General features: G+C 49.2%; 1 protein-coding gene across 2 annotated transcripts in view; it reads left to right on the plus strand.

Moving 5' to 3' along the window:
• Positions 1–3374: 3374 nt before the first annotated feature.
• Positions 3375–22233, plus strand: part of DTX2 (deltex E3 ubiquitin ligase 2) — a 32679-nt gene continuing 13820 nt past the window's right edge. Inside the window, exons 1-5 of one of the 2 annotated variants that reach the window (XM_060258741.1) lie at positions 3375–3529; positions 5021–5393; positions 8979–9576; positions 13135–13193; positions 16975–17106. In XM_060258741.1, coding sequence (XP_060114724.1) covers positions 5105–5393; positions 8979–9576; positions 13135–13193; positions 16975–17106 — 1078 coding nt within the window. In that variant the 5' untranslated portion in view covers positions 3375–3529; positions 5021–5104. The remainder of the gene's footprint in view (positions 3530–5020; positions 5394–8978; positions 9577–13134; positions 13194–16974; positions 17107–22233) is intronic. The other variant, XM_060258742.1, reaches the window with a different exon arrangement.

Raw genomic sequence — 22233 nt, forward strand, 5'->3', positions numbered from 1 at the left:
AAAGAAGGTCCTCTACCCACTGGTTCTTTCAATATCTCACCTACGTCCAGGGCTTTTTTTGCAGCAGGAACTCCTTTGCATATTAGGCTACACCCCTGATGTAGCCAATCCTCTTGGAGCTTACAGTAGGCCCTGTAAGAAGAACCCTGTAAACTCTTGGAGGATTGGCTGCATCAGGGGTATGTGGCCTAATATGCAAAATATGTTCCTGCTACAAAAAACAGCCCTGCCTACTTCTCATGTATACCTAGGGTCCCTAGGTAGCGACTGGAGATTTCCCAGAATTACAATTGATCTTCAGACTACACAGATGAAAACACTTATTCCATTTCTCCTGGAGCAAACAGCTGCTTTGGAAGGTGGACTGTATGGCATTCAGGGGTGGAATTCTAGCAGGAGCTCCTTTGCATATTAGGCCACACACACCCTGATGTAGCCAATCCTCCAAGAGTGTACAAAGCTCTTTTTGGTAAGATCTTGGAGGATTGGCTATATCAGGGGTATGTGGCCTAATATGCAAAGGAGCTCCTGCTAGAATTCCACCTCTGATGGCATTATACCCTACTGAGGCTCCACCGCCAAAATCTCCAGGTGTTTCCAAATCTGAAACCCTAAATGGTTTAAAGAATCTGTTTTCTTCCTGGAAAGCCATCTTTGGTTCTGTGCAAAGCCACCTTTGGCTCTAGAAGCATTGGTTTCTATCTCCTGTTTTGTAGCATTCTAGGCTCCTTGACCTCGGCATAGCTGTGAGAAGATCATTTTGCCAAATCAGAGAATTTTTCAGCTGCTTATTCAGGTCCCCGAGCAGAACAACATAACCTTTGTTCACCTGTATTAATCTGCTTCGTGAAGGGCGTGAGCAGCCGAAACTGTGTCGGCCAAGGAAGGACTGGGTGGGGGGCAGGGGGAGAGCAGCCCAAGGACATCCTGTTGACAAGGGGGTTTGGAGACTGCCAAGTAGCTTCTAATGGGAACCCACAATGCCTGCCAGAGAAGAAACTGAACTTCTGCTAAAACGCACAAAGGTAGGGCTGGGGCTCAGAAGCAGAGCATCTGCTTTGCACACCAAAAGTCCCTGCCCAGGGTCAGTCCTCCAGCATCTCCAATTAAAAGTATCAGCTAGCAGGTGACATGAAAGTCCTCTGCCTCTGAACCTGGAGAATTGAACTCGATAGTCAAAAAGTCTGCATCAATATAAGGCAGCTTCATGTAATCACCGAACTCTGAATGGTTCCCAGCAGGCCTGTAGCTACAGGGGGGCTTGTGGGCGGCCTGCCCTGACTTCCTGTTAGGTGCCCCAACCTTCCTTCCCTCTCCCTGCCACCACCACGGGAAGAAGAAGAAGATATTGGATGCATATCCCGCCCTATAATCTGAATCTCAGAGTGGTCAAAATCTCCTCTACCTTCCTCCCCCACAACAGACACCCTGTGTGGTGGGTGGGGCTGAGAGAGCTCTCGCAGCAGCTGCCCTTTCAAGGACAACTCCTACGAGAGCTATGGCTGACCCAAGGCCATTGCAGCAGGAGCAAGTGGAGGAGTGAGGAATCAAACTTGGTTCTCCCAGATAAGAATCCACTCACTTAACCACCACACCAAACTGGGAGTGAAAGCTGAGAGGCTGGGGACCGCCCCCTCCTTCCCCCCATAATTTAAATTGCATGGGAAGGGTACCCAGGAGCAGCTGCCCCTCCTATGCCATTTAAAGGGCCCTCAAGTGGTGGGGGGGGAGGGAGGGAAGGTCAGGAACCCTGAGTTGGGTGCCCTGTGTCATGGCAGCGGCAGCCGGGGAGGGGAGCCGCTAAGTGCCTCCTGACTTTTTTTACATGCCCCCAATTTTTAAAATCCTGGCTATGGGCCTGGTTCCCTGCTTCTAGAAGCACTCTGGGGAAGTGGAAATATCTTGTCTCTAGTGTGTATGCATGTAAATATGCATGAAAACGAAGGCAGCATGTTTCACAGCCTGCTTTTTTGGGGGGGGGGGGGTAATCCTGTGATTCTCGGCATGAGAAAGTGGATGCCATTAATGGGCACCTATTTCCATTTGTGAAATACTGGAGGATGTAGAAACAGTGTCATGTCTAATACTTACATGTCAAGCATTCCACAGTGCTCCCTAATCCACAAAAGTTGTTGCCACAAGAAACCCATTCAGTCTTCAAGGTTTGCAAAATTCCTTTCTGTTTGAATGTATGGACAATTTTGAACTCTGGGACAATTTTGCCGCTTTGTGCGGTACTGCCCGTCGGAGAAAGGAGAGTTAAAAAATCTCCAGGTATTCTCCAACCCAGACCTGGCAACCCTACTTTCAATATGTATGCCCATAGGTGGAACCCGGTGCTGGGCAGCACAGTTGGCAGAGAACAACCAACAGACAGCGCCGCAGAGATGGTGCAGAATTGCATTTTGCCTCTCTCAAGCAGCTCATAGAAAAATAGATTTTAAAAAAACACAACAATAATAGTACCGTACCATTCTAATAAAACAATATTACAATATTTGATAACTATTAAAACTGGCGTTTTTGCTAACCTATTTATGACACATAACAATATTTAGAACATATGTTCGGCATTAAAAAGAGGTGGTGCAATCCCCCCCCCCCCAATATATATACAAGACCAATGCTCCCTCTGAGTTAATGGGAGCTAGCTCACAATTTTTTAGCCCCAGCTCACACATTTTGTCCCACACATTTTGCTCACACAAATGGTCCCAGAGCCAAGCTAATTTATGCAGTAACTCACAATTTTAATGCCACTAGTCAGGGCTTTTTTGGTAGAAAAAGTCCAGCAGGAATCTGAATCTCAGAGTGGTCACAATCTCCTTTACCTTCCCCCCACCCACAACAGACACCCTGTGAGGTGGGTGGGCTGAGAGAGCTCTTGCAGCAGCTGCCCTTTCAAGGACAACTCCTACGAGAGCTATGGCTGACCCAAGGCCATTGCAGCAGGAGCAAGTGGAGGAGTGCATATTAGGTCACACCCCCTGATGCCAAGTCAACCGGAACTGCGTTCCCGCGCGTTCCTGCTCAAAGAAGCCCTGCTAGTAACTCACGAAGCAGAATTTTTGCTCACAAGACTCCACTGCATAGAGGGAGTAATGCACAAGGGGAGGTATTTGTGCGTTTCCTGCATTGCGCAGTGGGTTGGACTAGACGACCCTTCAGAGCCTTTCCAACTCCATGAATCTGTGATTCTACCACTAAGCGTCGTTCCGTTCCGTTGGGGAAAACGCAAAGAAACAGAAGGCGCGGTTTCGCGATTCCAGAGACTACATTCCCCATAGTGCTCCACGAACGGAATACTTCGTTCAGCCACAGGGCACACATGTGCTTCTGTTCCTCTAAAAACGACAAGTCCCATGATGCTCTGTGGCAGTGAGGGGCGGGGCAAGGGGAAGAAGAGAGTTTCGGGAAGAGGGAACGGCAGCGCGGTTGCTGTCGTGATGTTTCCGTCGTCCGAATAAGGGGGTGCTGGCTGCAGGAGGAAGAAGAAAAGAGAACCTCCCTGGACAGGCGACGAGCGCGAGTGAGTGGCTGAAATGAGGACTCCGTTTCCTCCTCTCCCCAAAAAGAGGTTACGGGGGAGCGGGGAGAGGAGAGGCTGCCAGTTCTGCGGGGGAGGGTTGCCAATCTCTAGGTGGGGGCTGGAGTTCTCCCGGAATTATGACTGATCTATAGACGGAGTGCCATTTCCTCCAGAGTCCAGGGAAATACAGAGAGAGATCAGTTCCCCTGGAGGAAATGGCAATCCGCTGTGTTTTCTCCCGTCCCCAGGCGCTGCCTCCAAATCTGTAGGGATTTGCCAAGCGGGGGTGGCAACCGTCTGGGCTCCTTTCCTAATAAAGCCGATTGTGGCTAGCCAATCAGTATTAACTGTCGAGAAGTGTGGACTTTAACATGTTGTGCGAGTGTAATGTTAGTTTATAGTAATGGTTACTTTTTTGTTGCAATGATTAATATCATTTTTTTTGTCCCATCCTTTCTGTAGCAGTAAGGTTGCCAGGTCAGTGTTGGAAAATACCTGGAGACTTCAGAGGTGGATCCAGGAGTGGGCGGGGTTTGGGGAGGGGCCTCAGCATGGTACACTACTACAGAGTCCACCCTTCCAAGCAGCCATTTTCTCCAAGGGAGCTGATCTCTGCCATCTGGAGCTCAGTTGTAAAAGTGGGAGATCTCCAGGTCCTACCTGGAAGCTGGCAACCCTATGCAGCAGCTCCAGGGTGGCATGCATGGGGATCTTCCCCACCCCCCTTTCTTGTTTTCCTGCCAACAACCCTGCGAGGTAACTCACGCTGACAGATTGTGTTTGGCTCGGAGTGTCTGCCCACTGAGCATTGTGGCTGATAGAGGGCTTGGACCTGCTAGTTCTTTGAACCTGCGTGGACATCTTTGTCAGGAATCAGAATCCTTCAGTGTTGTCTTCTGTGATTGCCAGTCGCTCTCCAGGGCCTCAGGCAGTCATGTTTAGCATAGAACATGAGACAAAGATATTTAGATAATTTCACAGAGGACAGATCCATTAAGCTTCGTGTTCAGAGACAGAACACAGATCAATGTGAGGGAAGACATAAGAACATCAGAGGAGCCCTGCTGGATCAGACCAGTGGTTCTTCTAGTCCAGCATCCTGTCTCACACAGTGGCCAACCAATTCCTCTGGACAGCCAACAGCAAGGCATAGAGGCTGAGGCCTTCCCCTGATGTTGTCTCCTGCCTCTGGGATTCAGAGGATGAGTGTCTCTGAATGTGGAGGTTCCCCTCAGTCACCAGGGCTAGTAGCCATTGACAGACATATCCCCCATGAATCTATTTAATCCCCTTTGAAACCCATTTATTGCTGTGGCCATCACTCTTATTTTTGCTTCATGGGCTGTCCGGTTGCTTTTTGAGCCTCTGATCGTCTGGGTTTTGTGCAGCACCAGAAACACAACTGGCCAAAGTTAGGAGAAGCGGGCAACCTCTCGGCCCAGGGGGATCTCATGACTATTTCCCTCCCCTGCCCTTTCTTTTCTACCCAAGGTCTGACTTGCTGAAGATGAAAGGATGAACTCTAACTGACATCATCCCAAAGCTCTGTTCTCCCGTCTCCCCTGACCGGTCCAAATGGCAGCTGGGCCGGGTAATTCAGCTGGGCCGTCTGGTCTTCCTCCCACCCTGCCCGATCCAGGAGTAGCAGTGTGGGAGTGGCAGGACGAACTGGGCTGGTGGAGGCCGTACCGGAGCAGCGTGTGCAGCTTCATCGAGCAGTCTTTCCAGGCCCTGCTGATGAAAGGTCGGCGGCTGTCGGGGACCTGGCCCGTCAACGGCAGCATCTCCTTGGGACACGTCGACGCCTCCTTGGCCCCATACATCATCGACATTCAGAGCCTGACGCAATTCCGGCAGGATACAGGTAAGGAGCGGTTGCGCAGGGTGGGGTCAGTAGCGGAATGGCAGAAGCATCCTTTTTGCTCTTCTTTAACCACTACGCCACACTGATCTTTAGAGCTTGCCTGAGTTGATAATCTGTGAGCTGCGTTCTGAGGCAGATGCAGTTTCTGAACCCTCCCACCACACACACACACACAGGCAGCCCCTATCTAATTCACATTGCAATGTTCTTAGGTATCAAGGCCATAAGAAGATCCCTGTTGAATCAGAACAAGGGTCCATCCAGCCCCATCATCCTCTTTAATGCAGGGGCTGCAAGGCAGAGATGTTCTGCTGGGCTTTCGGTTGACAGCAGTGATGGCTTCTATCACAACTGGTACCAATGTTCCCTTTAAACTGCAGAGTCTCCTGAGCAAAACTTCTACTTTGTGAGCTACTGACATTAAAATTGTGAGCTACTGCATCAGTTAGAGTGTTCTGGGGTCATCCTTCCTGAGCTAAGACAAAGATGTGTGAGCTGGAGGCTAAAAATCTGGGAGCTATCTCACGCTAACTCAAAACAACAGAGCAACTGTGTGGCCAAACAAATCACTTAATGTCTTGTACAAATTTACTTCAATAACCTTCTATACAAAAGTATCGTGCAATACAAAGTGCAACAAGGCAACACATAAATAATCTCAAAGTCCAAAGAGTCTTGTAAAAAACCAGTAAGGTGTGGTCAAACCATGGTAGTTCCAAACGTGAACGGAGCGGTGAAAATATGTTCAGAGGATGACTGTAGCACAGTCCTCCTCTCTCCTCTCCACCTTCCGAGCACGACAATGAAGATAGAAGCTCTCAACGCGTTCGTCGACTCGGCTTGCTGCGCGTTTCGAACAACCGCCCGAGGGCAGTTCCAACTTTTTCAAGAGCGAATCAGTGAAAACATCCTCCTTTGTACTGCAGTTAGGAAAACATTTATACAGTGGCTCATGCTCAGGGCAAACGCTCCAAACACACACTAATGCAGCTTAGAGGGAACACTGGCTGGCACCTCCCACCCCCTCTTTTTTCTCCATCCTTTCTCCCCTTTTCAGCCTCCTCCCTTGCCTCCAAGGTGTCAACGCAGTCTGAAACTGGTTTTTAAAAACTGAATCATGGACGCCGTCTGGGAGTTGTTTTGAAGATTACACTGAATGATTTTATTGTAATTCAATAAGGTTTAATTGTTGTATGTCACCCAGAGCCTTGTGAACTCAAGGATTAGGTGACCCATACGTTTAACTAATAAATAAATACATTTCTCTCCCTGTGGCCAAGCAGATGATCAAGGTTGGCTATTTGGGGACTGAATATGCAGGCAACTTGCAGTGCTGAGCATTGACTGATTTTCATTTCTGCCTGCTCATCCTGTTGCGGCGAGAACTGTTTCTGTTGGCGGCCCTTTTAGCCAGGAGCCAGGCATGTTTTCTGTGCTGAGAGAGCAGAAAGGAAACCAGGTGTTTAGAAGACACCTCCACCCGCCCTGAGAAACCTCCTGACCACAGTGTGAAAAATCAGCCCCCCTCTACATTCTGCATGTTGGCTGCCAGACAGACAAAGCTGCACTCTTCATAGGAAGCCACAGAGAATAACAGGAAGCTTCTCTTCCTGGGCTTCAGAACATCCCAGCAGAAGGCAGCCACAGCTGCAGAGGTGCGCAGTAGGGAGCGGGACACTTTGGGCTGCTATTCAGTCTTCTGGTATCTGTCCAGCTTTCCTCTAAAATGGGCAACATCTGCAACTGGGACGGTCAGGATCTCTCCTAGGGCCTCTAGGCCAGGGGTGTCAAACATTTGACCTGGGGGCTGAATCAGGCCTCCTGAGGGCTCCTATCAGGCCCCCAGACAACTGGCTGTCATCTGCTTCCTTCTCCCTCTTTCTTGCTTCCTTCTGCATAACAGGTCGCTTTGCAAGACTTGCTCAATCACACAGGAATTACAGAGCAAAACCTCTATTTTTTCCATTGGCTGACGCTCCTCCCTTGGGGAGGAGGGATAGCTTGCTTTGCCAGGCTCTCTCAATTGCACGGCAGAGCTACTGAGTGAAGCCTCTCTTTCTTCTATTGGCTGAGGCGTCTCCCCCTCCTGGTCCCCTGGGGAAGGAAGGAAAGAGCCAGAGCTTCCTTTGCCCAGTTCCCTGGATCCCAGAGCTACAAAAAAAGCACTTTTAAGGTCAATGAGTGCTAATATGTTACGTTAAAAAAATCTAAAACATGTCCTTTATAGAATTTATATCCCTGCTACCTAATCTTAAATAGGTACACACATGGCCCGGCCCAACATGGCCTGGCCCAACAAGGTCTCATTTATATCAGATCCGGCTCTTATAACAAATGAGTTTGACACCCCTTCTCTAGGCCTGGGCATTGTTGACCCCTCTCAGTCATCCTCATTGGGAAATCAGATCCCCATAAGCATTTGGTTCTTTGCACAGGCCTCTGAGGGAAACACCCACTTCCTGAAAAGAGGGGTGCCTCTTAACGTGGTTTTCCTCTCTTCTGTTTTAGCCTCATTTCAGCCCTTAGGGAAGTTAAGCTGAGAGAGGGTGACCAATCGGCATCCAGGTCTGTTCATTCAGAGCCTCCTACAAATCGACGCCAAATAATGTGCTTTCACCTTGACTTAGATAGCCCAGGCCAGGGTGATCTCGTCATGTCTCAGACTCCAAGAAGGGTCAGCCCTGGTCAGTATCTGTATGGGAGACCACCAGGGAATGCCAGAGGTGTGACGCAGAGGCAGGCAATGGCCAAACCACCTTCTGAATGCCTCTCGCCTTTAAACCTCACCATAAGTCAGCTGTGACCCGATGGCAAAAGGAAAAAAAAGGATTTTTGTTCCATTTTCAATGCACTTTTGTGATGGTTTGCGAGTGGATTTATTTATTTTATCAAATTTATATCCCACCCTCCCCTGACAAGCTCAGGGCGGCTAACAACAACAAATTAACCACATGAACATTAAAAACAAAATACACAGTAAAATCATTCATACAAGTTACAATCCTAAAACCAGGATGTGCATTTCTTATTTCTCTGATGTTCTTGTTTCAGTTATAATAATTCAGTGGGATATTGGTGCCGTAGAGTAATAGCTACCTTCCTTCAACCGTTAAAAAAAGCAAGTTTAAATAATTTGGTCTTACAGGCCCTGCGCAACTGTGGCAGGTCTCACAGAGCCCTGATGTTTTCAGGGAGGGCATTTCACAAAGAGGGGTTATTACTGAAAACGCTCAGGCTCAGGTGCTGGACAGTCGAGCCTCTTTCAATCCGGGGATTTTAAGGAGGTTTTGAGACCCCGAATGGAGTGCTCTCTAGAACACATATGGGGAGAGGCGGTCCCAAAGAGGCTGTATTTTACATTGCAAAATCCAGTTTGAAAATGCAGTATTTAGCATGTGTGAAAGCACCCTAATGAGACAGGACCATACGTTTTCATTTCCCCTCCCATATGACTCAGTCCTATAATGTCTGTTTTGGGTTACGCTTTCAAATCAAGCTAGGCCATACTTAATTTGGGTCTTGCGTCTCGTTGGACACTCCAGTTTTTTTTCTTGCATGTCGTATCTCTCTTTCCCGTCTACACAGGGACCATGCGGGCCGTGCGTCGGCATGTCTTCCAGATGGACTCGGCGGCCGGGCAGGGCGTTGTCTGGGAGTGGCAGAACGACGAAGGAGACTGGTTCCCATACGAGATGAACGTCTGCGTCTACTTGGAGCAAGTCTTCACAGTCAACTGTCCCCTTGTGGATCTCGGGCCCTTCGGTTACAACTACACTGTCGACTTTGTGACTCAGACCCAGAGCAACAAGACCACCAGCTACCAGCGTAGGATCCGGAGGCGCGTAGACTCGCCGTATCCAGTAGCCACGACCACGGGGCCTGCTCACGCAGGGCCCACCTGTTCATGCCAGCAGTGCCTGTCGAATAGCGGGTCGGGACCCATCACCACACGATATCGGCATTCCATGGTAAACCTTCCTGGGTCTTCAGCTGGAATGCAGGCGGCCGGCAGGACTGCTGGGTTGGGGGCTTCTCTCCCCGGCTTCCTGCCTTACAACAAACCAGTCATGTCCGGAGCGAGGTCAATGCCGAGGCTGAACGCATACAGCACCGGGGCAGCACTGCAGCCAGCGGCGGTTGGCGGGCCAAGCCCAGGGCAGGTTGTCACCTCCAAAGGAGCGAGGTATGGCATCTGTGCATGTACTTGACCTGTGCAAAATGTGATTGATTGTCTGATGCCAATACTTAGCAAAAATGAGAGTTCCAAGCATTTCACATGTATTAACCTCGTTAATTGTAAAACAATGAACAGAGTACACAGCTGAGTTTTAAAAATTTACAAGCATTGCTCAGGGAAGGGGGGGTGTTATCTGGTGAAGCCACTTGGCAGTAGGTTTCGGTACAAGCAAACGTCCTTCTCTGTTAGCTTGTGGAATTCATTGCTGAAGGTTGACCATGTTGATCCCATGCTTTGAAAGGAGACTAGATCCATGGGGCCCCTGAACTTTTTGAGTCTGTGGACACCTTTGGAATTCCGGCACAGGGTGGTGGGTGCAACCACAATAGTGGCTGCTGCAGGAGGCGGAGCCAGCCATAGAACGTCAAGGCATGAGGTTGGGCATAACTCTAATAGTGACTCTTCACAATTTCAGGCAGAAGCTCTGTTTTAAGAGGACACCTTTTAAAATGAACATATTGGCAGTTTGGTGTAGCGGTTAAGTGTGCGGACTCTTAACTTGAGAGAACCGGGTTTGATTCCCCACTCCTTCACTTGCAGCTGCTGGAGTGGCCTTGGGTTAGCCATAGCTATCGCAGGAGTTGTCCTTGAAAGGGCAGCTTCTGGGAGAGCTCTCTCAGCCCCACCCACCTCACAGTGTCTGTTGTGGGGAGGGCGGGGAGGTAAAGGAGATTGTGATCACTCTGAGATTTCTCACATAGACTCGTGCATGTTCAGTCATGGAGCGGAGGTCCTCGTGCTATGCGGGCCCTGAAGCAATTTCTATAAAAATTTGAGTCATGGGGAACCTTTTAACGCCAACGAAGTTTATTTCTGAGTATAAGCTTTGGTGTGCATACACACAATTTCAGATGAATCCAAAGGGAAACAAGGCGGAAACAAGGTAACAGTTGTGATGAAACTAATGCTAATGATTATTGGATCATTTTATTAAAATAGGTTAATTGAATTGAAAGAAGTGTGTGTGCATGCAAAAGCGCATACCCAGAAATAAACTTTGCTGCCCTTAAAGGTGTCCCTGGACTCCACAGTATCTGAAGAAGCCTGCATGCACACAAAAGCTTGTGCCCAGAATTAAACTTTGTTGGTCTTAAAGGTGCCACTGGACTCAAACTTGGTTCTGTTGCTTCAGACCAACACGGCTAGCCACCCGGATGTTCAAAATCTGCGCAGCCAGTCAGATCTCCAGTGCCCTATCAGGAGCCCAGCTTGGCAAAATCTCCACTTGGCTCCGCCTCCTGACCTAAAACACTTGTCTGGCCCCAGGAAAGGTGTCATGGCCCCTGTGGGCACCATGTTAGGTATGGCAGGACTTAAGCAGCTCTTTGTCCCGATCCTGCCAGCATTTTTCTTTACATTTTGATTCTTGCAGCAGCCCGGCAGGGTCAGTCAGGACTAAGGCAGGAACACACAGGAATGCAGATCCAGCTGGATTGGCATCAAGGGGTGTGGCCTAATATGCAAATGAGTTCCTGCTGGGCTTTTTCTGTCAGTCACATAATTTATGTATGGGTGACGAGCTAAGGCCAAAAGAAGAGAGTCTTGGCTAAGGCCACTGAGTTTTGTAGCTGAGGCCTGATTTGAATCCGGGACATCCTAGCTCAAGCGCTAAGCCAGCCCCCTCTAGAGCCCCAAGGAATTTGAATGCCAAAGTAACTCACTGTGAGCCAAGGGCCCTGTTCTGCCGTGCACCTGCTTTCTGGCTTTGTGTGGCAGGCGGAGCGTCTGCTTTACAGAGACAAGGTCCTAATGGCAGTCCCGAGCATCTTCAGGTGGAAAGAGCCAGGCTAGTGAATCCCTTGACTCTGAGGCCTTGGAGAGCAGCTGGCAGTGAGGTTAGCAATGCTATGAAGCTAGGCTGACACACCACCCAACTAGGTATAAGGTAGCGTTGTATGTGTAGCAGTGGGTATTTAAAGAGACAGGGCTTTAAGAGTTTTGTGGCATCAGGGCACGGAGCAAGTGATGGCACATGATAAGAGGCGCAGTGTGGGTTTCTCCTGTGCAAGGAGAAAGTTATGACCTCACAAACAGTTCTTCTTCATTGGATTGGCTTTGTTCAGGTGCAAGTACTTGAGTAACATACACAAGGCAGAGCAAATGCTAGGTTGGCCCAGATGGTCACCGCACACGTCTCTCGCGTTAAGTAACGGTGCTCCATCTGTTGGCCGAGGAAGGAGCAGGGAGGTTGCCAGTTCGGATCACGTCTCCGTTTCAAGCAAGCCGCTCTCTCTCAGCCCCTTATCTGCAGTGAAGAATGATGTTTATATATATTTATATTTTGTTTTCTGTTGGTATGCTATACTTATACACAAAGAATGATTGCAGATACAGTCATTGATTGCTCTATTTGTATGTTTATTAAATTCAATAAAAAAGTTTTTGGACAAAAAAAAAAGAATGTTAACGGCCTACCTTACAGGGCTGTTTTGAGGTTACCATGGCATGCAAATACCTTTGAACTGTGGAAGTGTTATGATGCATTGATCGGGTCTTGTTGAACAGTCTGTCCCCGATTTCCGGGGTGATTCTAGCATTTGGGAACAAGAAGGTTAAACAAATAAAGCCATAGGAGAGACCAGGGCTTTTTTATTTTTTAGTAGGAACGCACAGGAACACAGTTCCGGCTGGCTTGGGGCCGGGGGTGTGGCCTAATATGCAAATACCAAAAAAGCGCTGGGAGAGACTATTTCAGGGCCAAGAGACAACCCTGGATATTTTTCTTCTTTATGCATAACAGAAGTGTGTAATCAGAAATCTCTTAACTACTTCTGCCTGGGCTTGCATATTTAAGCTCCCAGCGTTCTGTCTCCAAGCAGAGATCGTTCTGATGTTCCTGATTAGAAGAGCCCCGAGCTGCTGGCTGTTGCTGCCTTGCTTCCCGAGCCATGGCATGCTTTTGAGCTCGGCTCTCTCCTGTATCTCCCACCCCAAGCTAGAAAAGCTTGAGGTTGTTCTCCTGTGCAGACTGGCCTGATTTCTTCCCTCGTTGGCTTGACGTTCACTGAAATGGAAAGCCTTTTAAGTTCAGTGTTTGTGCCCTAATAGGACAGCGCCGTTGGTCTGCATGGCATAGCCCCTGCAGAGCTGTGGACAAAAGGCTCTGTTTCTCTCTCTCTATAGAGTTGGTTTTGTGCACCAGCCAGGCCTGAAACAGAAAAATTGGGTTTGCCTGGAATTCGTTGTTGCCAATTAGGTCAAAGACTGGGATGCAGGCTGTGGTTTTAGGGGCTGAAGTTCTGTTTCCTGAGAATCCGTTTGGATTTTTCTTAATGGCGAGTCCTTACAGCAGCGAAGCATGCTTGGAAGTGGGCGATTGCGCAAATCTCAGCTAGAGAAGTCCCCAAATAACCTTAACAGGGATCAGAGAGGTGGGGGTTTTGTTGCCCTACATAGCGTCTCGCTCCTCCTCATGCTTGTTTTCAGTGGTTATCAGATTCTCTGCTGATGTTTTAACTCCTGCATGTCAAAACTTAACACCTTTTTTGTGTATGTCTTGTTCAGTGTTCCAAAACTACCTGTGAATGTGACCAGACCCAGCAAACTGAGCCAAGCTCTCGCAGGTAACGTAACACCTACAAGTTCCTTTTTATTTCCTCTTCCCCACCCTGTGGCTTATATTGGTGGTTGGCTACTGTCCTCCGCTGAGCTGAGATCTGGCCTGCAAGAAGCTATTACTTGGCCCTTGCTTGTTGCCCTCTTGGGGAAAAAGCAGCGACTACCACATTCCGAAAATCCTTAATTCTGCTGCTCTTTTGCCCCTAGAGAGTCCCCTTCCTGAAACCTTCTGTATTTCCAGCGGCCCTCTTGCCATCTTAGATGCATTTCTTTCATTGTTATGCATCTGAAGCTGCCTTATAATACTGTTCCGTCTTGGCCGTGGCTTCCCAGCAGTCTTGAATCCAATTGGCAACTGGCATATCTGTAAAATCGCTATTCCACCTCAGGCTTGGCCATTTCTCCCGTAAAATATCGTAAATAGACTTATCGGTCTAGTAATTTTAAAACATTGATTTTGATTAGAATAGCAAAAAAGGACAAATGATGTTTCTAGTAATCACGAAAGCAGGACGGAGGTGGAAACAAGGTAATGGTTGTGATGCTAATGAATTATTGGAACATTTAATTAAAATCTTAGGTTTCTTTTAGCACGAATGGTTATTCTCTTTGACTTTTATCCTGAAGCACCAGGCAGATGCAGCAAACAGGCGGCAAGGCCAGTTCTTCCCCGGCTGGAGACGCCCCAGCCAGCAGCCCACTGGAGCGTCTTTGCTCTGTTGCTTGGGCTCGTCTGTCTGGGTCAGTGGCAGGAGCCAGCACTGAGCAGGCCCCGCTGATGCTCTTGAAAATAAACGATTCCAGAATGACTTTTGTTTACACCATGGCATGATGAGTTCCATTCGTCTATTTTGTTTTAGTGTGGCTTACCCTGCCCTTTCCTCCACATAACTCTGAGCAGCGACTGTGGTCGTCTCCCTCCCACCTCCCATTTTTTCTTATCCTCCCAACAACCCTGTGAGGTAGGTTGGTCAGAGCGTGAGCAGGCTTTGGTTGCTTCCCCCCACCCCCAGAAAGCATCATGGCAGAATGGGGGTTCGAACCCGGGTCTCTGAAATCGCTAGCCCAGTACACTAACCACTGCACCACACGGGCAGTCCGGTCGTGGAATGTCAGATGACAGTGAAACGCAGTCCACTAGCAATATTTGGCCTGGAGTCATTTGATCGACTGTGTAATCCTGACCTACCTACTGTGTCCTTCTCTGCTTTCCTTTTCTTCCATCACCCCCATCTTTCATTAACAGTCGGTTCCTGTTTGTCCGTCTCTCTCTCCTTTAACATTTCATTCTCCTTTTCATTCCTCTCTTTCACTTGCTAGGGATGGCAGGTGGGAGCTGGGGATCCACCGGAATTACAGCTCATCTCTTGATGACAGAGATCAGTTCTCTCCGAGAAGATGGGCGCTCTGGAGGGTGGCCTCTAGGGCACTGTTACCCCATTGAGGTCCCAGACTCCTTCCCAGGTTCAATCCCCAAATCTCCAGGAGTTTCCCAGCCTGGATCTGGCAACCTTAGCTCATGCACAGTTCTTGCAGTTGCACTGGCTGCAAACTCAGGTTTTGGGCACACATATGTTGCATCCAGACAGCCACCTGTGTGATAACTGTCCCACTAAGATCGCTGAAGGCCTCCCCTCTACCAAGGGTTGAGGCCGCTGGCCCCGTAACACAGTTAGGCTTCTTAAATGCAGCATTGCCGGGGCTGTATATACTCCCTTATCCAGGGTTTTTTCTGTAGCAGGAGCTCCTTTGCATCTTAGGTTACGCACACCCTGATGTAGCCAATCCTCCAAGAGCTTATAGGACTCTTCTTGAAAGGCCTACTGTAAACTCCAGGAGGATTGGCTACATCAGGGGCGTGTGGCCTAATATGCAAAGGAGTTCCAGTTACCAAGAAAGCCCTGCCTTTAACTATGGTAGGAAGGTGAAAATGATGCCTTTCCTTGATGAGAAACTCCCTGCAAAGTACCCTGGTAACCAGCTGCCACCGCTCAAGACCTCCTGAGAAAATCTAGACCGACCTTCCAGCGCAGTATTAGAGCAATAGCAATGTGACTTACAACCGAGCTCGTTCCAGCGCAGTATTAGAGCAATAGCAATGTAACTTACAACCGAGCTAGTAACACTCCTGCGTTAATAGAGAATCTTAAAAATCGCCACCAGAAAAAGCCAGCCTCTCTGGCCTGTCAGGCACATGAGCATAACTTTTTATTTTGTACCCTTTTTGCAGGGCTTTTTTTGTAGCAGGAACTCCTTTGCATGTTAGGCCACACCACCCTAATGTAGCCAATCCTCCTGGAGCTTACAATACGCCCTGTACTAAGAGTCCTGTCAGCTGTTGGAGGATTCGCTACATCAAGGGGGTATGGCCTAATATGCAAAGAAGTTCCTGCTACAATACCCCGCCCGCTCTTCTGGATGTTGTTGGCAGCTATGCATGAGACGGAAGCCTGATCCTGCAAGTCCCAGAGTTCTCTGGTACCTCCTCCTCCATCCCCCCCGCCCCGACTTGCAGGATTTCAGCAGGTATTGTCTACACATTCAAGCCATAGGGCAGGGGTGGCCAACGGTAGCTCTCCAGATGTTTTTTGCCTACAACTCACATCAGCCCCAGCCAGCATGGCCAATGTCTGGGGCTGATGGGAGTTGTAGGCAAAAAAAACATCTGGAGAGCTACTGTTGGCCACCCCTGCTATAGGGAGTAGAAATCTACCACTGCAAAAAAAAAAAGAAAGGAAAGTTAAGCCCTGTACCTAGCGTGCGATACCACACTCCCCAGAAGCGAAGCGACCACGCAACCTCCGAGGTGTTTGGGAGAAGGGTCTTGACTGTCCCTTCTCAGCATGCATCCTGGGAAATCTGTGGCCAGCACCCAGGCACCCCTCCACTGAGGTCAGGCTCCGCTGCTGCTGAGAGCCCCCATCCCACCCAGCTTCCTGTTGTTATCATCAGAGGCCGGGCAGGAAACCAGCCTGGCGCCTCTTCATCACCGCTCAAACCAGACTCAGCATCAGAGAGGATCCCACCTCGGAGGCACGTTTTGTATCAAAACATAACTTTCGGAGTCCTGTGAGCTGCTGCCAGCTTTTAGCTGAAAATACAATTGTAGTAGATAAGAGACGCTTGCAAGAAATCAGAACCTTGGTGGCCATTGTTGGCTGATGCATACCTAGCCCCCACCCCACCCTTTGCGGAGCACAAGCACAACATATCCTAGAATCTCTGCAGAAGGTGTAGAGTCCCATTCTGGGGGGTTTCTTGGCAGATAAGTTGATTGGATTCCTCAATGGAGAGGGAGAGAGGAGCTATGGTTTCTCTTCTAAACTGGTGTCTTCCAGAGCTTTTTTGCTAGCAGGAACTCCTTTGCATATTAGGCCACACACCCCTGATGTAGCCAATCCTCCTGGAGCTTACAGTAGGCCCTGTCCTAAGAGCCCTGTAAGCTCCTGGAGGATTGGCTACATCAGGGGTGTGTGGCCTAATATGCAAAGGAGTTCCTATTACAAAAAAAAAACCTCTGGTGCCTTCTAAAGCCCACCCCTTTGGGAGAAAGGAAGCACTTTATTCTTATCCTGTCTTTCATCCATGCTCCTCCCATTTTGTGTCTGCTTTCTCTACTCAACCCCCAGTGTGTCCCTCTAATCAAATCCTTTTGAGTCAAAGGTTTGCTGGTTTTATTTTTTTTTCTTGCAAAACTGTTATGATGCAAATTTCCTCCCACCCCCTCTGCCCGCCCCAACCCCACCCTCTCCCACCCTTCGCATGACTGTTTCATGTCCCCCGTAGGCATGATGGCCTTTCTGATGTCAGTCCCCGGACTTCCTGTGCACCTCACCCCGGTTCCTCAGCCCGCCAGCTCCCATAGAGCCTCTAAAAAACGCCACTCAGTTAAGGAGGGGAGGAAAACGCCCACCAAAGGTAGCTCACTCGCTTGGATGCCACAGGGAGGGGCGTCTCCTTCCCCTGCCCCCCCTCCTCCTCTTCCTTTCTGCCTCCCACTTTCCTTCCTTCCTTTTAATATTTTTTTTAACAACTACTGGCTTCTCTGGAAACGGTTCAATCGGAGGGCTCAGGATGCTTCCCCACCCCAAACAGGGCTGACATTGTTGCTGCAGAAAGTCTTTGAGAAATCTGCGCCTCCGTATTGCTGCTGCTACCTTTGGCAGCCCAATGAGAATCCACATGCTTTCTAGCACTCTGAAAGGCAGGCTGCAACCCCTGCAAGAGAACCTGTAGGATTTTACCGTAAGTGAAATATGAGCAGCTAGTGTGATGCAACAACAAAAAAGGCTAATCAGCAACAAATGAGGCGTATCAGCAGGGACATAACATCCAAATCACCAAAGATCATAGTCCTGCTGTACACTGCACTGGTCAGGCCGCACCTGGGGTATTGTGTGCAGTTCTGGAGGCTTCCCTTCAAAAAGGATGTGGAGAGAATGGAGCGGGTGCAGAGGGGAGCGACAAACGTGATCAGGGGCCTGGAGACCAAGCCCTAGAGGGAAAGGCTGAGGGACTTGGGAATGTTCAGCCTGGAGAAGTGGAGGCTGAGAGGGGGACATGATTGCACCCTTGAAGCAGCCGCTCTGAGCCATTCACGGGAGGAGCGGGGTGTAAATTAAATAAAATATCTGAAGGGCTGTCACTTAGAGGAGGGCTGGGAGCTGTTCCTCTTGGGGAGCAGAGGATAGGGCTCACACTAATGGGTTTAGATTAAGGGCAGGAAGGTACTGGCTGGATATCAGGAAAAACTTTTTTACAGAGTCGTTCAACAGTGGAATCAGCTACCTAGGGTGGCGGCGAGCTCCCCCTCATGGGCAGTGGCTGAACGAACACTTTTTGGGGAATGCTGTAACCTGATCCTGCATCAAAGTAGGGGATGAGACTAGTTGGCCTGTGTGGCCCCATCCAACTCTGTGATTCTGTAAGCCAATAGCCAGGGAGGTTTTCTATCCTGTACGAAGGTGGGGGTACATTATTAATAGGAGGGGTGCAAACCTGGTGTCCTACTTTTCGGCGGCTTCCATCGTCAAGAGTTCAAGGCAGCTTCTGTTCTCAGGCCCACATCTGGAGAGCTGCTGCTTGGTCTCAGCCAGATGAACACACAGTTGTCAGGAGACTGTGATGTTTCATCCTCAGAAAAGGCTGCAAACCTGCACTTCGAGGCAAGCACTGGGTGCTTTTTTCCCCTGCCTCCTGAAGTATTTTCTCCTGACAAATGAAAGATTTTAAATGAAAGGTACCATTGTATTAGCTGGAGTTTTTTGTGGAAGGGGGGAGTGTGTGATAGACAAGATCCGTTACAGCAGGGGTCCCCAACCTTTTTTGAGCCTGGAGACACATTTGGAATTCTGACACGGCAGGGTGGGCATAGCAACAAAATGGCTGCCGCAGGAGGCAGAGCCACCCTCAAAATGGTGGTTGCAGCTGCTGCTGCCGAAGCAACATTTTAAAAATCTGCACAGCTAGTCTAGGGTTGCCAATCCCCAGCTGTGGGCAGGGGATCCCCTGGTCTGTAGACCTCCCCCCCTGCAGGGTTATCAGAAAGTGGGGGTTGGAATTTGAATGTTCTCTGGACACTCCATTATACCCTATGGAGACTGATCCCCATAGGATATAATGAAGAATTGATCTGTGGGTACAGGGCTGGTTTTTTGAGGTGAAGGCACTCAATTTTCAGCATAGTATCTGGCGCCTCTCCTCAAACACCCCCCCCCCCCAGTTTCAAAAAGACTGGACCAGAGGGTCCAATTCTAGGAGCCCCAAAAGAAGGTGCCCCCAATGAAGAAGATGTTTAAAAGGAGCACAGTCCCTTTAAATGCAATGGCCAGAACTCCTTTTGAAGTTCAGTTGTGTTTGTCACACCCTTACTCCTGGCTCTACCCCCAGAGTCCCCAGATATTTCCTGAGCTGGACCTGGCAACCCTGATAGCTGCTCAGAAGCCCGGCCCCACCCACTTCCTTAAAACACTTGGTGGGCATCAGAAAAGGTGTTGGCCATGACACCCCCCTGGGGACCCCTGAGCCATAGGGGGAAAACCAGAAATGATTACTATCAAGGCTGACCCTGCCTTGGTGTGTTACCATAATCAAGCCATCCCTGGATTTGGTCTCTCAAACTCCCCAAGTAACTCACATACAAGAAAGCAAAAGAAGGCTTTATTGAAGAAATTAAAGGGAAAAGGCTTTTTAAAAAAGGCATATAGTTCTGTGGCAGTAAAAATTCACACACAAAAAGAAGACAGCTAAGTAGCTACCTCTTGCTGGAATCATAATACAGCACAGTTAGCTCTGGAAGCAGACAGTCCTGGAGCATTACAGACACCTTGGCTGTACTGAGAGGGAAGGATAAAAGCAAGAAAGTAGTCTGACGCTCCTTGCTAACTCTGTTTATAGAAAACTTCCGGCCATACCCTCCAGCCAGCCAATCACTAGGCAGTATCCCTAGAATCTTCTAGGTGCAAGCAAATTCCACCCTCCCCTGCCAGATCTGCAGCTGAACTAAATGAGTCTAATTAACAAGCCTGGATGGATGACCTTGAGGAATACCTGCTAGCATGTGGGATGACTAGCACCTGCCATCCATCAGAGAAGTGTGCAGAACAGGGGGGTTGCATCAAAGAACTGGGGAGTTTCAGCTGGAATAGACTAGAGCAGGGGTGGCCAGACTCACTTAATATAAGACCCACACGGAATAAACTTCAGATGTTTGAGAGCCGCAAGGCATGAACAGCAGATGTTTGAGAGAAGGAAAGAAGATGGATGGGAGAGGTGGAAAGAAAGCAACTTTAACTTTAAATGCGTTCTTTAAGGCGGCAGTCAACAGTGTGGTGGGGCTTTGAGAGCCACACAATATGTGTGAAAGAGCCACGTGTGGCTCCTGAGCCACAGTTTGGCCGCCTTTGGACTAGAAGATGCCTGTCCTCTGGCGCAGGTGCCATGTTGGGGAACAGAGCTGAAGATTCTTGTCTTGACAAATGCTAGCTAGGAGGGGCTTGAAACTAATTTTATTGGCTGGTGTGTGTATCAGGGTGTGTGTAATTCAAGCCCCGTGTCTGCATTCAGATGAGAATGCCAGCGTGCAAGCCATAACAAGAGCTCCTCTTGGGATGTTGTGCAGTCTACTGCGCCGTCCTCACATTTCTCAGCTCCTTGCATCCCTGTAGCTCCCTGTGCAAGGCCCTTAGAAATGCAAAGCCCTGCTATTACCCCTCCAGCCCAGTAATTCAGACTTATTCAGCACAGCTAATAGCCATTAATGGAGGGGCCTTGTAATGAAACTGCAGAGGGGCAGCCCTGTTAGTAGTTGGCTGAGTAAAACAACTGGAACGCCTTAAAGGCCAACAACATTTATTTCAAGCACCAGCTTGCATGAATCAGAGTTCATTTCTCCCAATTGTTACACATCCCTGGGCAAATTCATAGGTGTGCACTGTTATACACGTGAAGGAGTGAGCTTTAGACTCATGAACTCACACGCTCAAATAAATGTTGATAAATCAAGCTGGGTAGCTCTGTTAATCTGTATGCAGCAGTGGAATAGACTGTAGCGGTAGCACTTTAAAGACTAACAACATTTGTGCTAGGGATGAGCTTTCTTTAGTCACTGCTCATTTCATCAGATAAGAAGCACCTTCAGATAAGAAAGCTCCTGCCCTACCTCAAATTTTGTTAGTCTTTAAAGTGGTACTGCTACAGCCTTCTCTACTGAAGCAAACCCCCTGGAATTGCAGGTCATCTCTAGATTACAGAGATCAGATCCCCTGGAGACAATGAATGCTTTGGAGGGTGGACTGTGTGGCATTGCACCCCACTGAGGTCCTGATCCTCCCCAGGCTCCACCCCCAAATCTCCAGGAGTTTCCCATCTGGATCTGGCAACCCTGCCCCCCTACCCCCCTCCCTGCCACCCCAGCTCTCTCTCCCCCCGTTCTCCCTTACTCCTGAGTCCCAAGCTGCAGAGTTTGGTGCCTGTAAAGGCATTAGTATGCTAATAGAGGCAACCCAATAATACTGGGGGCCTCCCTGCCTCAGGACTCCAGCCTTTTCTTTCCCCTCCCTGATGAAAACGAGGCAGTGGTTTCCGGAGCCTGTGGGTAGAAGAAGTCCTCCCCAGAGGGAAGCAGCCCTGCTCAGATAGGTAGCCCTTGCTGAAGCGGGACAGGTAGGCATGCTCCCATGGAGACTTCTGTGGGGAGCTCTAGGAAGCGCGTTAAGAGAAGTAATGAGGGCTCTGAAAGACACGGCGCTGGCACAGGATCTAGAGGAGCGACCAGCCAGAGGGAGAAAGGAGGTAATAATCTTTCCAGGCCCATCATCTTGCATGATGTGAATAGGAGCACAGGAATTATCTCCTCCTCCCCACTTTCCCCGCCCCAGCATTAATCATCCACAGCATGCCGGCCGGGCTCCCTGAGCAGATGAATCCTTGTGTAGCACCTCTTCCAGAAGTCTACCTGTTGTGCTTGTGCAGGTGCAGTCAAACCGGCTGGCTGGGCTGCCCTGTACCACTTTATTTCAAGGCTTGGCTATGTGTTTGCAGATCTTTTGGGGTTTTCCTTTAGGGGTGCTGTTAAGAGCTTGGTTGGGGCATCTGTCTTCGCTTTTAGGACCTGGTTTGTAGCATCTTTGGCATTTGGCTTGTAGTGTGCTGGCTCAACGAAGGAAGGAGGGTGGGAAGGAAGGAGGGTGGGAGGGTGCTGGGCGCTGTTCCCTCTAAGCTGAGTTAGCATGAGCTAGCTCACAGGTTTTTAGTCTCCATCTCACACCTTTTTGTCTTCGCTCAGGAAGGATGACCCCACAGCACACTGATTTATGCAGTAGCTCACAACTTTAATGCCAGGAGCTCACAAAGTAGAATTTTTGCTCACAAAACTGCAATTTAGAGGGAACATTGGTGCCGGGTCTTAACGTTCTTACGGTGGACAGCCAAGGGCCAGCTGCAATGCTGAGTTCTGCTAACCCAGGGGAGCCCCAGATTTGCAGGGGAAAAATGGGTGGTGGTGGAGGAGAACCCCAAAATATGTTAAGAGCTATACATGTGCAT

This window comes from Heteronotia binoei, chromosome 18 (genome assembly GCF_032191835.1).
Source record: "Heteronotia binoei isolate CCM8104 ecotype False Entrance Well chromosome 18, APGP_CSIRO_Hbin_v1, whole genome shotgun sequence".
Classification (NCBI taxonomy): domain Eukaryota; kingdom Metazoa; phylum Chordata; class Lepidosauria; order Squamata; family Gekkonidae; genus Heteronotia; species Heteronotia binoei.